The 14791-nt window shown below is 65.0% G+C and overlaps 2 protein-coding genes across 4 annotated transcripts in view; one reads left to right on the forward strand and one right to left on the reverse strand.

The window, feature by feature from the left end:
- HNRNPM (heterogeneous nuclear ribonucleoprotein M) overlaps positions 1-3410 on the forward strand; it is a gene marked incomplete at its 5' end in the record, with an annotated part of 37115 nt that extends 33705 nt beyond the window's left edge. For all 3 annotated transcript variants that reach the window (XM_080715093.1, XM_080715094.1, XM_080715095.1), the window contains 4 exons: positions 624-677; positions 1700-2481; positions 2664-2715; positions 3108-3410. In XM_080715093.1, coding sequence (XP_080571219.1) covers positions 624-677; positions 1700-2481; positions 2664-2715; positions 3108-3271 — 1052 coding nt within the window. In that variant the 3' untranslated portion in view covers positions 3272-3410. The remainder of the gene's footprint in view (positions 1-623; positions 678-1699; positions 2482-2663; positions 2716-3107) is intronic.
- Positions 3411-3842: 432 nt separating this feature from the next.
- PRAM1 (PML-RARA regulated adaptor molecule 1) lies at positions 3843-10850 on the reverse strand (the record flags this gene model as incomplete). The annotated part of the gene is made up of 12 exons (XM_080715459.1): positions 3843-3877; positions 3968-4002; positions 4084-4117; positions 4376-4538; positions 4612-4714; positions 4787-4844; positions 5003-5374; positions 6374-6459; positions 6531-6588; positions 6664-7774; positions 9786-9925; positions 10673-10850. 12 exons carry the CDS (start codon positions 10848-10850, stop codon positions 3843-3845), a joined length of 2373 nt encoding a protein of 790 aa, XP_080571585.1.
- Positions 10851-14791: the final 3941 nt, after the last annotated feature.

A 14791-nucleotide genomic window follows, 5' to 3' on the forward strand; every position in this document is an offset into this window, starting at 1 on the left:
AGAAGTGGCGTGGACTGGGGCTGGGGCGGCCTGTGAGCAGCGGCGGGGCGCGGGGAGGGACCGCACAGGTAAGGTGGCCCCGTCCAAGTCAGGCGAGCCTCCCCTGGCCTGCCGCCGAGGGTTGCTTGCGTAAGGTGAAGACACAGGATGCTGGTGTCCAAGTTGCTGTGTGAGCTTGAGTACCGGAGAAGTTGGACACATTTTCCTCCAAAAGCTAAACAAAACTTTAAAAGGTGGCCCTGGTGACAGCATCAGGCACACTGTAAGAGCCACCGGCCAGCAAGCCGCAGTGCTGTCTCTGGGGCGCGCGTGCCTGCGTCTGGGGTTTTGTCTGCTGCTCACCACCACATCAGCTCTTCACGTGGGTCACCCCCCCCCCTGCATACACGCACTGACGCTTTCGTCCTTGGTGGTGAGGGGGGACGGACGCGGCTGCCTGGGGCTGGCGCGGCGAGCCTGTGGCCAGGGGCGCGCCGCTGATGGGCTGCCTCGGCTGTGATTCTCAGACCTTCCCTTTCTCACTTGTAAAAAGCATTTGTTAGCAGTGCCTCCACTCTGGAACCTAACGGCAAGTCTCTTTCACGGCAGAGAATCTGGCTAATGACCTTTTCTTCCTGATGTAGAAATCCTGAGTAGTGCACTGAAGAGAGGAGAGATCATCGCCAAGCAGGGAGGAGGTAGGAGCCGCTCGGTTGCTTGGTGTCTAGCGGCCGCTGCCGTGTGTCAGCACCATGGAGTGTGGTGCCGCCACCGCCAGCGCGCGAGCCCGGCATGGCCTGGCACCTCGGCTTCCGCCTGCCCGCCTGACGAATGAGCGCGCGCCCCTCAGAGACCTGAAGGAAGGAAGTGCTATGCTCGGGCCGGCCAGGGCGTGAGGACCAGGGTGCTTTCAGGGTCGGCGGGCCTTTCTAGCCGCCGCCATGGCCCGGGCGCCCGCCTCCTTGCTGCTGCCTTGCGCCAGGCACCCTTTTCTCTTCTGTCACTTCTGAGCCCAGTCCGTCCAGCTGGGCGTGTTTTTGCCAGTCGGCACTCTGCTGCTCCGCCAAGGAGCCTAGCGTGGCGAGCAGGAGTGACCAGGCTTCTCCCGCTGCCTGGCCGCTAAGGTGGTGGGAGGGGCCCGAGGTAGCCAGCCCCAGCCGCTGGCAGAGCCCACCTGCCACGCACCCAGTGGTTGCTGTGCAGCCCTCCAAGGTGCGGCGAGCCAGTGGGCGGCAGTTTCCCTGGCGGGGTGAGGCCCCAGAGCGAGTCGGCTCTGCGCACTTGTGCACAGGCGCCGTGGCCCTTGTTTGCCTTCTCTAGAGCTGTCTGATTACTGGCTGTGTAATCGATTCCCTGGCCTTGCAAGTTGTCCCAGCTTACCTAGGCTGAAGTGACTGGGGTTTCCATGTTGGTGTGGCGATGGGTAGGCCCCGGAGGCTCAGGCTTGACCTGGGGCGCATAGAGCTTGTCACCGAGAACTAGCACCACAGACGCAACACGGCGTGTGGTGCTTTTGAAGTCTTAGGAGAATCTCCACTGTGAGGAGGAGATGCCTGGTTCTGGCCCTTGTTGGCATCTGAGGAGGGGGTAGGGTCTTGATGGTCGCTCTGGGGCTCAGTTCCTGAGCTGAGGGTGAGCTGGGAACTCGAGTGTGTGGGTGCGGCGTGGCGTGGGTGCTCACGCGCAGGTCCCTGACCCTTCTGTGTGGTGTGCGTTTCAGGTGGAGGTGGAGGCGGTGTCCCTGGGATCGACCGCGTCGGGGGTGCGGGCGTGGAGCGCATGGGCGCAGGCCTGGGCCACGGCATGGATCGCGTGGGCTCAGAGATCGAGCGCATGGGCCTGGTCATGGACCGCATGGGCTCCGTGGAGCGCATGGGCTCCGGCATCGAGCGAATGGGCCCGCTGGGCCTCGACCACATGGCCTCCAGCATCGAGCGCATGGGCCAGACCATGGAGCGCATCGGCTCCGGTGTGGAGCGCATGGGCGCCGGCATGGGCTTCGGCCTGGAGCGCATGGCCGCACCCATTGACCGCGTGGGCCAGACCATCGAGCGCATGGGCTCTGGCGTGGAGCGCATGGGCCCCGCCATGGAGCGCGTGGGCCTGAGCATGGAGCGCATGGTGCCCGCGGGGATGGGGGCCGGCCTGGAGCGCATGGGCCCCGTCATGGAGCGCATGGCCACCGGCCTGGAGCGCATGGGCGCCAACAGCCTGGAGCGCATGGGCCTGGAGCGCATGGGCGCCAACAGCCTGGAGCGCATGGGCCTGGAGCGCATGGGCGCCAACAGCCTGGAGCGCATGGGTCCCGCCATGGGCCCTGCCCTGGGCGCCGGCATCGAGCGCATGGGCCTGGCCATGGGCGGCGGTGGCGGCGCCAGCTTCGACCGCGCCATCGAGATGGAGCGAGGCAACTTTGGAGGGAGCTTCGCGGGCTCCTTCGGGGGAGCCGGAGGCCATGCCCCTGGAGTGGCCAGGAAAGCCTGCCAGATATTCGTGAGGAACGTAAGTAGCTGCTGCTCTCGGGGGCGTGGGGGCTGCGGGGCCTGGGGCGCACCTGGAGGGGGGCTGGGCGGTGGGAGCAGAGTTGGTGGGGCTGAGTGGGAAGACACCACTGGGCTGGGCCACGCCAGCCACTGCCCGCCCATGGCTGGGGCGCGTGGCACAGCCGTCTGCCTCTCCCGCAGCTCCCCTTTGACTTCACGTGGAAGATGCTGAAGGACAAGTTCAACGAGTGTGGTGAGTGCGTGCAGCGCCCGCTGGCCCTCCTCCCTAGCGCCCAGAGTCCTCCCTGGGCCAGAACGGCTCTGTGCTCGCTTGGTCCCCTCTCCCCCTCTGCAGCCTCCTCCGAGGGGAGAGGGGAGAGGAGGTCAGGTCCGGCCTCTCCCCTGCCCCAGGAGGCCCGGGCGCCTTCAGGACTTGCTCCCCACTCCCCTTCGCCCCGCCTGCAGGCTGAGCTGCGGGTGCCCGGGCACTTCAGTGGCTCCAGACCTGGGCCCTGGGGCAGGACCTTGGCCTCGGGCTGCCCCGCGGGGCTCAGCAGGCCTGCTGCTGGACTTAGGGCGGGCGCTTCCTCTTCTGTGGCCTGGGGTCTGAGCAGTGGCCTCTCCCTCCCTCCTCCCGCCCGCCAGGCCACGTGCTGTACGCCGACATCAAGATGGAGAACGGGAAGTCCAAGGGGTGCGGCGTGGTGAAGTTCGAGTCGCCCGAGGTGGCCGAGCGGGCCTGCCGCATGATGAACGGGGCGAAGCTGAGCGGCCGGGAGATCGACGTGCGGATCGACAGGAACGCCTGAGCCCAGGCCTTTGACACCAGCTCCAGACCTGAATTTGTATTTTTTTCTTGTTAACCATTTTAATTTGTTGGCTGGATGTATAAAGATGTTTAAAAATTCAGTTGCTTTTGGGGTAATTTGAATTACTTTTTTAATGACTGGGGTTCCATTTGACTGTTTGCATTGAGATTGCAATGTGCGCAATTTTTTTTGTAGTTGTGGCATCTTGTTGACATCGAATATGACTTTGATAATAAATACCAGTTCCTGAAAGTGGCTGGCTTTGCAAAGTGCGTGGTGGGGCGGGCCGCTGGGCGGGAGCTCTTCTGTGGAGTCCGTGTGCCTTTTTTTTTTTTTACTTTTTGATTTGAAGCAAGGTCTCACTGAGTTGCTGAGAGTGGACTTGAACCATGATCATGATCCTCCCCACCCTGGGATTACAGGCTGCAGTGTGCCTTTTCTTGGGCAAGACAGTTTCTGAGCATCCAGGAACCCGCCCAGGGAAGCGCCGGGAGCCGCTGGCCCCGCTCAGGCAGCCTGGTGCTGGTGCTGGAGGGCCTGGTGCTGGCCGGGGCTGCCCGCCACACGGGGCCTATCCTTGGGGAAATGGCTGGTTCTCCAGAGGGTCTGCAAGCGAGGGTGACTTGAGTGGTCCCTCCCCAGAGGCAGGGCCAGCCCCCACCCCGACTCCCCAAGTACCCACGAGTATCCACGTACCCCAGAAGCCAACATCGTCGTACACCTCCGTTTCCCTGGCAGGGCACATGGGTCAGCAAGGGCACCCTCGCCCCGCCCCCCACCCCCACCTGCTCGCCCACCCGCCTGGCACTCACAGGGGCAGGAGGGCAGCTCTGGGTATGTAGCCATCTGTGGAGAGCAGACAGGCTCCTGGTCCTTGACCCCAGGGAATGCCCCCCCCACGCCCCCCCACTCACCTCCCCCCAGGGCTCTCACACTTGCGCCCCCTCCAGGGCTCATTCACACTTGCCCTCCCCAGGGCTCTCACACACACACCCCCTCGCTCACACGCCCCCAGGCCTCTCACACTCGCCCCCCCAGGGCTCGCTTACACTCGCGCCCCCCTCCCCGGCTCGCTCACACTTGTACCCCCCCAGGCTCACTCACACTTGCCCTTGGGGTCCCGGCACAGCAGCTCCTCCTGGCTGGTGAATTCCAGCACCTCCAGGATCTCCCCGCGCCGAATGCCCAGGTGCTTGCCGCCCGCGCGGCGCGTCTTGGCGTTGGGGTCGATCATCATCCTCGTGTGGACCACGATCTCCCCTTCAAACTGGGCGGGGATGTGGGCGCTGCCTTCCTGCCCCCAGGCCCGCCTGCCCCGCCCCGCACCCCGCCCACCGCACCTTGAACTTCTTCCGGAACTCCCTCTCCGCCTTCTCCGCCTTCCTCCTCTGCTTCAGCAGCTTCGGGTCCGTGGGGGGCAGCGGCTGCGGCTGGGGGGCCTTCCTGATGCCCCAGTCACGCGTTAGGAGCCCCCTGGGAGCGCCCGCCCTGCCCCGCCCCGCCCTGGGCCCGTACCTGAGCTCTGTGTCCAGTGGCTGCCCCCTGGTGGCTGGCGGGGTGGACTGCACCACACCTGGCGGGCAGAACACCAGTGGGGCTCCGTCCCTGGACGCGTGCCTGGACGCGTGCCCCGCCCGCCGGGTTTTCCTGGCCCCTCCAGATTTGCTACACCTCCGTTTCCCTGGCAGGGCACATGCGTCAGCAAGGGCACCCTCGCCCCGCTCCCCCCACCACTGCACTGCTGGGTGGTCAGCAGCACTCGCAACCGGCTGGGGCTCACGGGAGGCTCAGGGATGCCCAGCAGCCCGGCCGGGGGCCGGCGGCCAGTGGTGGGGGCCGGGCTCATCCAGAGACCTGCAAGATGGTTCTGCTGCTCTTCCGGAGCAGGCTGGGAATTGTCACAAGATTTGGCCCCAAAAAACAAGGTAAAGACGCAGAGGCAGCAAAGCCCAGCCGGGGTAGGGGGTGCCGGGGCCTGGCTGACTCGAGGCCGGGGCTCGCCCAGGCCTCTGCTGCCACCGCTGAGCCCGGGGCCCAGCTCGTCCCAACACTGAGGGACCGGAGGTGGCCCTGCAGTCTGAGGCCGCAGCGTTGGCCTCGCGCCTGCCGGGCGGAAGGTGTGCACGGAGGAGTGGGCAGGCTGGGGCGGAGGCGCTGTGAGCTCGGGCGATTCACATCCCAGAACTTGGTGCCCTCAGTGAAGTGGGGGCGCTTGCAGGGACACCCCTGCCGTGCGGGCTGTAGGCCACCCTGGCTCCAGTGTCCCTGCAGGCTCGCCCACCCTCCTGAGGAAAGGAGCGTTCTCGTGCCCCCAGTGTCCTGCTGGGCCTGGACTCTGGAACCCCAGAGCAGAGCGGCTGCCCACCAGCCACCCGCACCCAGCCCTGCCTGCCTGCGCCCAGGCCCTGGCCGTACTGGGCATTACTCCCAACACAGCACCAAGGGCGCGCCCTGCCCCGGGCTGGCTCAGTCCCACCGGACAAGTCTTGCTTAGGTTTTTTTGGGGGGGTTATTTTGGTGCTGGGTATTGAACCCAGGGGTGCTGTGTCTCTGAGCTACACCCCAGCCCTGTTTGCTTGTTTATTTTTCAGTACTGATGGAACCCAGGAGCATTCTACCTCAGAGCTACTCCCCCAGCCCTATTTTTTATTCTTTATTTTGAAATGGTCTAATTTGCAGAGGGCCTAAGTAGTAGCTGAGGCTGTCCTTGAACCGCAATCCTCTTGTCTCAGCCTCCTGAATGCTGGGATTACAAGCTTGCCCACCACTCCTGGCTCTTGCTTAGGTTTTATTTTTTATGGGGGTTATTTTGGTACTGGGGATTGAACCCAGGGCCGCTGTCCTGAGCTACTCCCCCCCTTTTTATTTTGAAACAGTGTTTCACTATGTTGCCCAGGCTGGCCTTGAACCTGAGATCCTCCCAGCTCAGCCTCCTGAGGACTGAGACAGGAGGATGGTGCCACCGCCCCGCCCGGCCTGGGTTTATCCCCGGGTCCTTCCATGGCTGCCCAGTGTTCGGGCCACCACCCTGGGCTGCCCTCCTGCCTCCTACAGCCTACTCATGGGCTGGGGCCTGCGTGGGCCTGCAGGCCAGCCACGCACCTTTGAGGCCTGCAGGGCCGGGGCGCGAGTCCTCTGTGGGCTCCACGTCACCGTCATCGTACAGCTCGTAGATCTCGTCCGGGGCCCTGCGGGACAGCTGGGGTGGGACCTGGCTCTTCCAGCGGCCCCCCCCAGGGCCGGGCTACCCCACACTCACTGGGGGGTGTCTCTCCACTGTCTCCGCTGTGGGGCCTGGGGGTGGGTCCTCTGCACACCTGTGTGCCAGAGAGTAGGGGTTTTGAGCTGGCTGCCTGGAGCCTGGGCCCCCACTGCACCGTCCCCAGACCCACCTGTGGCAGCCAGGCTCCGGAAGTTCTGGATGTCCATGGGGCCCGGGGGCAGCGGGGGCTTGGCTGGAGGGGGGCCCAGGCTGCTGGCTGGGGGCAGGGGCCTCCGCGGGGGCGGGCCGCGGCCTTTGAGGTCTTCCGACCTCCAGCGGGGTCTCCCTGAGGTGGCGGTGGGCAGCGACCCCTCGGAGGCCGAGCTGGGGAGCAGCGGCTTCCTAGAGAGGTCCCCAGGGAACTGGGGCTGGGAGCCCTTGCGGGGCGGGAGCGTCCTGGGGAGGGTGCTGAGCTGGGGCTCTGAGGGCGTCCTGGGGAGGCCCGCCTGGGGCTGCGGGGGCTTCCTGGGGAGCGCTTTGAACCCCGGCTGCTTGGGAAGGGCGCTGACTTCAGGCTCTGAAGACGTCCTGGGGAGCCCGCCCAACGGCGGGGGCTCCTTATGGGGGACCCCGAGGCCTGGCTGTGGGGGGTGGGCGTGCGGCCTCCAGGGCATCTGAGGGATCTGACCCGGCCCTGACTGCAGCGGGGACTTCTGGAAGCTGCCCGCCTGAGGCTGCGGGGGCTTTCTGGGGAGGGTGCTGAGGTCGGGCTTTGGGGACCAGGGATGGGGCTCACTGGACCCCAGCTTCGAGGGGGGTGCCCGAGGGGCCTCGCTGAGCCCCAGCTGCTGTGACAGGGACTTCCTAGGGAGGCCACCAGCCTGAGGGTGCGGGGGCTTCCTGGGGAAGGTACTGGACTCAGGTGGCTGGAACTTGAGCACCGCAGGCTTGGGCTCTGACGGGGACCTGGAGAGGGGCTTCGGGGCCATTGTGCCAGGCCCCAGCGGCAAAGCCCGAGCGGCCTCACCGACCTCGGCCTGCGGGGCCTTCCTGGGATGGGGAGTGGCCTCGGGCTGCGGGGGCTTGTGGAGGCCGCTGGGCTCAGGCTTGGAGGGCTTTGGAGGGAGAACAGCAAACTCGGGCTGCGGGGGCTTCTTGGGGAGACGGGGGGACTCGGGCTGCGGGGGCTTCTTGAGGACTCTGCTGAGCCCTGCCTTTGGGGGCCTTCTGAGGAGTTCACCAGGCTCTGGCTGAGAGGCTTGGAACCTGGCTTGGAGGCTCCGGAAGTCCTGATGGCTTTCCTAGGTTCAAAGAGTATCAGACGGGTGCTGAGGCCTGCCACACGCGTGGGAGGCTGAGACAGGAGGATCGCAGGTTTGAGGACAGCCTCAAGGGCAAGACTCTTAGAAACCTAGTGAGACCCTGTTTCAAAATAAAACAAGCCGGGCGTGGTGGCGCACGCTTGTCATCCCCGTGCTTGGGAGGCGGAGACAGGAGGATCGCGCAGGTTTGTAGCCAGCCGCGCTGGCTTAAGAGACCCTGTTTCCAAAAATAAAAAGTATAAAATAGGTCTGGGAGTGTAGCCCAGAGGTAGAAGGGCTTCCAGGAACCCCAGTACCACCAAAACCAAACCAAAACAAAACAAAACCAAGAGGCCGGGCGTGGTGGTGCACACTTGCAATCCCAGCACCGGGGAGGCTGAGACAGGAGGCAGGCCGCCTCTTCCCTTCCTGAGACTTCCTGCCTCGGCCTGGCCCTGCTGCCTCCAGCCTGCAGCCCCGCTGGCCGGCCGCCCAGCTGGAGGGACGCCCCTTCCCGGCATCCCCTGCAAGCCTGCGGCTCCAGTCCTTGGTATTCTGATTTCAAAATACATCCGGAATCCAACCACTTCTCACTGTCACCCCCACCGCCCAGGCTCCTGCAGGCTGCTGCCCTGCTCAGGTGCCCCAAGCAGCCGAGGGAGCCCACCGGCCCCGCTCAAAACCCCCCGCCACCCCCGTCTCCAGGACCAGCAGAGCCAGCGGCTCCTGAGCCCCTGAATGGCCAGGCCCTGTCGTCTGGGTCGTTCAGGCAGAGCCAGTAGCTCATCAGGAGACAGGCCTTCCAGCCACGCATGGTGGCGCGTGCTTGGAATCCCAGAACTTGGGGGGCTGAGACAGGAGGCTTGCACAGGTTCAAAGCCAGGGCAACAGGGCAACTTAGTAAGGCCCTGTTTCCAAATAATAAAGTAGGGCTGGGGGTATAGCTCAGAGGTAGAATGCCCCTGGGTTCCATGCCCAGGAGCGCAAAAAGAGAGAAAGAGGCCTTATAAGACCACCAAACATGGCCTCACCGAGGTGCGGAGGGCCTCACTAGGGAGCTGAGGCTGGCTGCGAACCACGATCCTGCTGTCTCAGCCTCCCAAGTGCTGGACTTACAAGTGTGCACCTCCACGCCCAGCTCAAACTTTCTTAATTATACTGCTTTTCAAAAATACATCTTAGCTGGGCGTGGTGGCGCACACTTGTAATCCCAGCATCTGGGAGGCTGAGACAGGAGGATCGTGCAGGTTCAAAGCCAGCCTCAGCTACTTAGTGAGGTCCTTTACAACTCGGCGAGACCCTGTTTCAAAATAAAGAATAAAAAACAGGGCTGGGGGTGTAGCTTGGAGGTACAATGCCCCTGGGTTCCATTCCCAGTACCAAAAATAAATAAATAAATAAATAATAATAATAAGTACACAAGCCATAAAGATAGCTCTGGAGGTAGACCTGACCTCAGCCAGCCAGGAAGGCCCAGCAGGGAGGCCCCGCACACAGGACCTGTCAGGCTCTTGTACATCTGTGACCCAGGTGCTCCCGAAGCCGGCCTCACACCTGGCTCGGACACTTGCCAGGGCTGGATGGCTGACAGGGACCCAGGCCCTACCCTCACCTAGGGCCAGGCGATGGGGAAGGGGAGTCTTGCTTTCCCCATCCAGAGACCCAGGGGGCCTGGGGCACCCCAGGGGGTTCAAAGTCCCCACCTGCCCCCCCCCCAGCCTGGCCTGGTCGATGGAGGCAGGGCTCCCGGCGACCACAGGCCTAGATAAGTCGGGGTTGGTCGGTCACGATTTGGGTACCTGGCAGGCAGCGGGGTACTGACCCACTTAGTCACCGTGCCCTGGCCACGCACTCCCAGGGCGAGGGCGCCAGCCCAGCCGTCCCCACTCTCCCCGCTGCAGCCGGAGCCTCAGCCCGGCCCGGGAGCCGCATCTGTGCGCTGGCTGCTCACTGCCACAGGGCCTTTTCGTGACCGTTTCCCAGACCCCGACTTCCTGAGGTGAGCCCTCACTTCGCCCGCGGGGCTCCTGGCTTCTTCCGGGGCTGGGGGCTCACTCACCATGGCGCAGGCGGGAGAAGGGTGCTGGGTGCGTGGGGCCTGAGCCAGGTCCTCGGCCTTCAGGAAGTACCTGTGGCTTCTCCTCCAGGGGCCTCGGGGTGGGAGGGCAGGGCAGAGGAGGAAGGAAAGGAGGTGAAGACAGCCCGGCCTGGCCCACATCCCTTTCGGCGCTTTGTTCCTGTCCTGCCTGCCGGGCCCCTGGGCTTCGTGTTGGGCCAGCGCGTCCCTCCGTCACCAGTGGCCACTAATTCCCCGCTTTCCTGCTGGGGACCGCCCGGGGGCCTTCCACCTCCGAGCTACGCCGCCCCAGCCCTCTTTGTGTTTGGAAACCGGCTCTTGCCAGGTTGCTGCGTCTCCCCGAGTTGTTGAGGCTGGTCTCAAACCTGCGATCCTCCTGCCTCCGCCTCCCAGGTCCTGAGATGACAGACACAGCAGCACGCCTGGCGTCCCAGCCCTTCTTGACCTTTTTTGCGGCCCTGGGGATGGAACCCAGGGGATTCTACCTCTATCCTAGCCTGCACCCCGATCTCAGGACTTGATTTCCAACCCTGACGGCCTCCCGCCTCCAGAGAGAGGCTGTCCGTCCTGGGGAGGCCGCTGGGAGGTGGGGGCCTGTTGCTTCACACCTGCCCGGCTGACATTTCAACACCCGTCCCAGGGCCACCTGCGGGGACAGATGTCCCGCAGAGGCCAGGTTTGGCGCCCGGGCAGCCGGGTGGGTGGTGTCCCAGGTCTCCCCCCAGGACGGAAGGGGGTCTGAAGACACCCAGCTTCCTGTGGTTGGCACAAGTGGAGAGAGGAGAGGCCACAAGGTGGCCTGGCGGGCCCCGAGGCCTGACCCGTCATGGGAGATGAGGAAAGCCGCGGGATGGCCCGGCCATGGAACTGCCTCCCCACGTCCCGACCTCCGACCTCCTGCTCCATGAGGCAGCCGGAGCCCGGCGGGTTCTTGGACCCCCCCTCCCGGGACCCCAGCTCACACCAAGTAGACACGCGGGCATCCCTCGTCACCAACATGCCCGGGCGCGGTCTGCCTCACACCCTGCCGGGTCACTGCTGCGGGACCACGCCGGGGCCTCTGGGGACCAACTGGTGCGCCCCAGTCTTTTCTCCTTTTTAAAATTTTATTTGTGGTACTGGGAGTTGAACCCAGAGGCACTCTACTTCTGAAATACGCCCCCAGCCCTATTTAATTAATTACTTTTGCAGTGCTGGGGATGGAACCCAGGGGCATTCTACCTTCGAGCAACGCCCCCACCCCAACCTTACATTTTTTTTTTATTATTTTCAAACGGGGTCTCCCTAAGTAGCTGAGGCTGTCCACGAACCACGGTCCCCCTAGCTCAGCCTATTTTATTTTTATTTTGAAACAGGGTCTCCTTAGGTTGATGAGGTCTCACTACTTGCTGAGGTTGTCCTCGAATCTGTGAGTCTCTGGTCTCGGCCTCTCAAGTACCAGGTTCACAGGTGCCACTGGCCCCTGGCTTCCTGAGCAGAAGGAACCTTGAGGGGAGACATGCACTTGTCCTGGGGACACCGCAATCCCAGAAGGCTCTGGGCGCTTTCTCAGCGCTGACCAGGGTGGAACCCCGCCGGCCGCCAGGGGGCACACCCGTCCCATCGTGTATTTGGTGACTTGGCTGCAGCGCCCAGCCCTGGTCCATTAGGCGGGGGCCACAGCTTGGACCCGAACTCCAAGTCTGGAGGGAGCGCGGGCCAGGAGTGGGATTCCTTTGGGGCGCAGGGGGCTTCACTTCTCCGGGGGATCCCCAGCGTGGGGGACCGTCTCCAGCTGCCAGTCACCCCTTGGGCACCCAGACGCCGCCATTTCCGCCTGTCCCAGAGCGTCCAGGCTTGGTCAGGAGGGTCCCAGTGGACTGGGGGCGGCTCCCCAGCCCCCCAGGGAGGCTCAGCGGTTCCAAAGGGTGCCAAGGGCCCAGGTGGTGCAGGGCTGCGCCTGCTGAGGCTGATGGCGTGGGCTCTGGGCCTCTGCTGCTGGACCAGGACGTGGTATGGCCGGGATTGGGCAGGGGAAGTCAGGAGTGTGGTGGGAGGAGCTCCTGGGGTCTCTGGCCCCCTGGAGATGGGGTCAGGGGTCCTGGAGGTGGGTCTGGGAGCGTGGGGTCAGGGAAGGCGGCCTGTGGCCTACTGCCAGGGCTTTTGACACTGGGGATTGAATCCAGGGGCATTCTACCTCCTAGCTACACCCCCTGCCCTACTTTAGTTTTATTTGATGTAACAGGGTCTCACTAGGTTGCTGAGTCTCCCTTTTTGCTGAGGCTGTTCTCGAACCTATGTTCCTCCCAATCTCAACCTCCCAAGTACTGGGATTACAGGTGTGCACCACCACGCCCAGCTCATTTCTATTTCTTTTTTATTTTTGGTGGTCCTGGGGTTCCTGGAAGCCCTTCTACCTCTGGACTACACTCCCAGACCTATATTTTTATTTGGAAACAGGGTCTCTTAAGACAGCGCGGCTGGCTTCGAACCTGCGCGATCCTCCTGTCTCTGCCTCCCAAGCGCGGGGATGACAAGCGTGCGCCGCCACGCCCGGCTATTTCTTAATTTATTTTTTATTATTTTGAAACAGGGTCTGAGTTGCAAAGGCCCAAGTAGCTGAGGCTGTCCATGAACCGTGATCCTCCTTTCTCAATGAATGCTGGGATTACAGGTGTGTGCTACCATGTCCCGCTCATTTTTATTTCTTAATTTAAAACAGGGTCTTGCTAAGTTGCTGAGGCTGGCTTCAAACTTGCAATCCTCCTGTCTCAGCCTCCCAAGTACTGGAGTTCAGGTTCAGTCAGCTGTGGTGTCACTGCCCGGCTTCAGGAGCGGTGCAGAGCCCGCGAGGTCCATGGGGCCTCAGCTGCCCAGGCTCTGGCTCTCCACCCTGTCCCTCCTGCCTGACTTACCAGTCTCAGCTGGGCCTGGCGGGAGGCAGGGTGAAGGCCGCCCCAACTCCCATCCTCACCCCCTCCATCTCACTGTGGGCCCCTGGCCCGGCCTCAGCCTCCTCCCAGCTCCAGAGGCCCCAGGGGGCCATGGGCTGGGGCCATAATCACCCAGCAGACCTCCCGAGGCAGCCCCCCACCCAGCCCCATCTTTGTGGTACTGGGGATGGAACGGGGGCATTTACCTCCGACCTACACACCCAGCCCTGTTTTTTATTCTTTATTTTGAAACAGTCTCACTGAGTGGTAGAGGGCCTCACTAAGCGGCTGGGGCTGTCTGGGAACTGCGATCCCCGTGTCAGCCTCCGGAGTGCTGGGATGACAAGTGTGCGCGCCGCGGCTTCATTTTCTCTTTTTCAATTTTGAAACAGGGTCCTCGATGGAACGGCCACAATCCTCCGGTCTCAGCCTCGCAGGTACTGGGATGCCAGGCGGGGCGGGGCGACTGGCCCCTAGGACGTCTTAAGCAGACACGAAGCTGGAAGACCCCCCCCTAGCTGGTCCCCGTCGTGGGCCAGGCCGAGGCCGCAGCAGCAGCCCTGGCCGGAGTCCCTGCCGTCCAGTCACCACCCCCGGGGGCAGGGACGCAGACACAGGCGGCTCAGGGCGCCTCCTTTCTGGCCCCCTCCCCAGGGGCCAGCTCGCCTTACCGCGGGGGGAGCTGGGGCGCGCCGGCCGCTGTCACCTGCACGCACCCGCGGGCGCGTCGGGGCCGGGCGCTCTCCGGGGGCTGCCGGCACCTGCGGGAGGCGGCGGTGAGGCTGGGGCGGGCGGGCGGCCCCCGGGCGGGCGCCCCGCACTCACCTGGGCTCCTCCTCCAGGCGGCGGCGGGCGCGGCGGCGAAGGGGCGCAGGCGCGGGGGGCTCTGCGCGCGGGGCGCGGCGGGGGGCGCGGGCTCGGGCGCGGGGCTCTGCGCGTGCTCGGCGCACACGTGCAGGTGCTTGAAGAGCGAGCGGTGCGTGCGGAAGCGCAGGAGGCAGTTCTCGCACCTGCGCGGAGGGGGGGGGGCGCAGACCAGGGCTGACCCCGGGGCGCCCCTCCCCAAACAGCCCAAGCTTCTGGGATAACAGATACCCAGCGGGAAGCCTCAAAAATTCTTTTTGGTACTAGGAAATGAGCCCGGGGGCATTCCACCCGAGCTACAACTCCAGCCCTGTTCTTTTCTATTCTTCTGCACCCTCAGGGTGCAGAGGGCCTCCTAAGGGCTGGGGGAGCCGCCCGCCCCGCCCCCAGGCTGCCCACACTGGCTGGGGTGCCCGGCCGCCCGCCCCGCCCCCAGGCTGCCCCACACTGGCTGGGGTGCCCGGCCGCCCGCCCCGCCCCCAGGCTGCCCCACACTGGCTGGGGTGCCCGGCCGCCCACCCCGCCCCCAGGCTGCCCCACACTGGCTGGGGTGCCCGGCCGCCCACCCCGCCCCCAGGCTGCCCCACACTGGCTGGGGTGCCCGGCCGCCCGCCCCGCCCCCAGGCTGCCCCACACTGGCTGGGGTGCCCGGCCGCCCGCCCCCGCCGCTGGGGGCTCACTTGAAGTAGCGGTTGGGCTTGTAGTGCAGCTTGCCGTGGGCCACCAGCTCCTGCATGCTGGGGAAGCTCTCGGTGCAGCTCAGCGCCGAGCACAGGAACAGCTTGCCTGGGGAGGGCACGGCTGGAGTGGGCCGAGCCCCCGGCCCCGCCCCGCCCGGCCCGGGCCTACCTTCCAGGGACTGCGTGGGGGGGCAGCGCGTCCGGAGGTGCTGCGCCAGGTCGCGGACGCTGGGGAAGCTGAGGCCGCAGCCGGGGCTCGAGCAGGGGATCTGCTTCCCTGCGGGACAGGCGGCGCGAGGGTCAGGGTGCCCCGCCCCCCGGTGCTCCCTGCCCGCCCGGGCTCCCGGGCTGCACTGGCCGGCAACCCGGCATCCCCTCGGGGCCCGGGATCCCGCGGGCCCGCGCCCCTTCCGGAGGGGCCCATCACGGTCACCTGGTGGCGGGCGGCGCCGGGGCGGCCGCAGGTCCTCGCTGGCCCCCGTGC

This window comes from Muscardinus avellanarius, assembly GCF_963383645.1.
Source record: "Muscardinus avellanarius genome assembly, chromosome: 18".
Classification (NCBI taxonomy): domain Eukaryota; kingdom Metazoa; phylum Chordata; class Mammalia; order Rodentia; family Gliridae; genus Muscardinus; species Muscardinus avellanarius.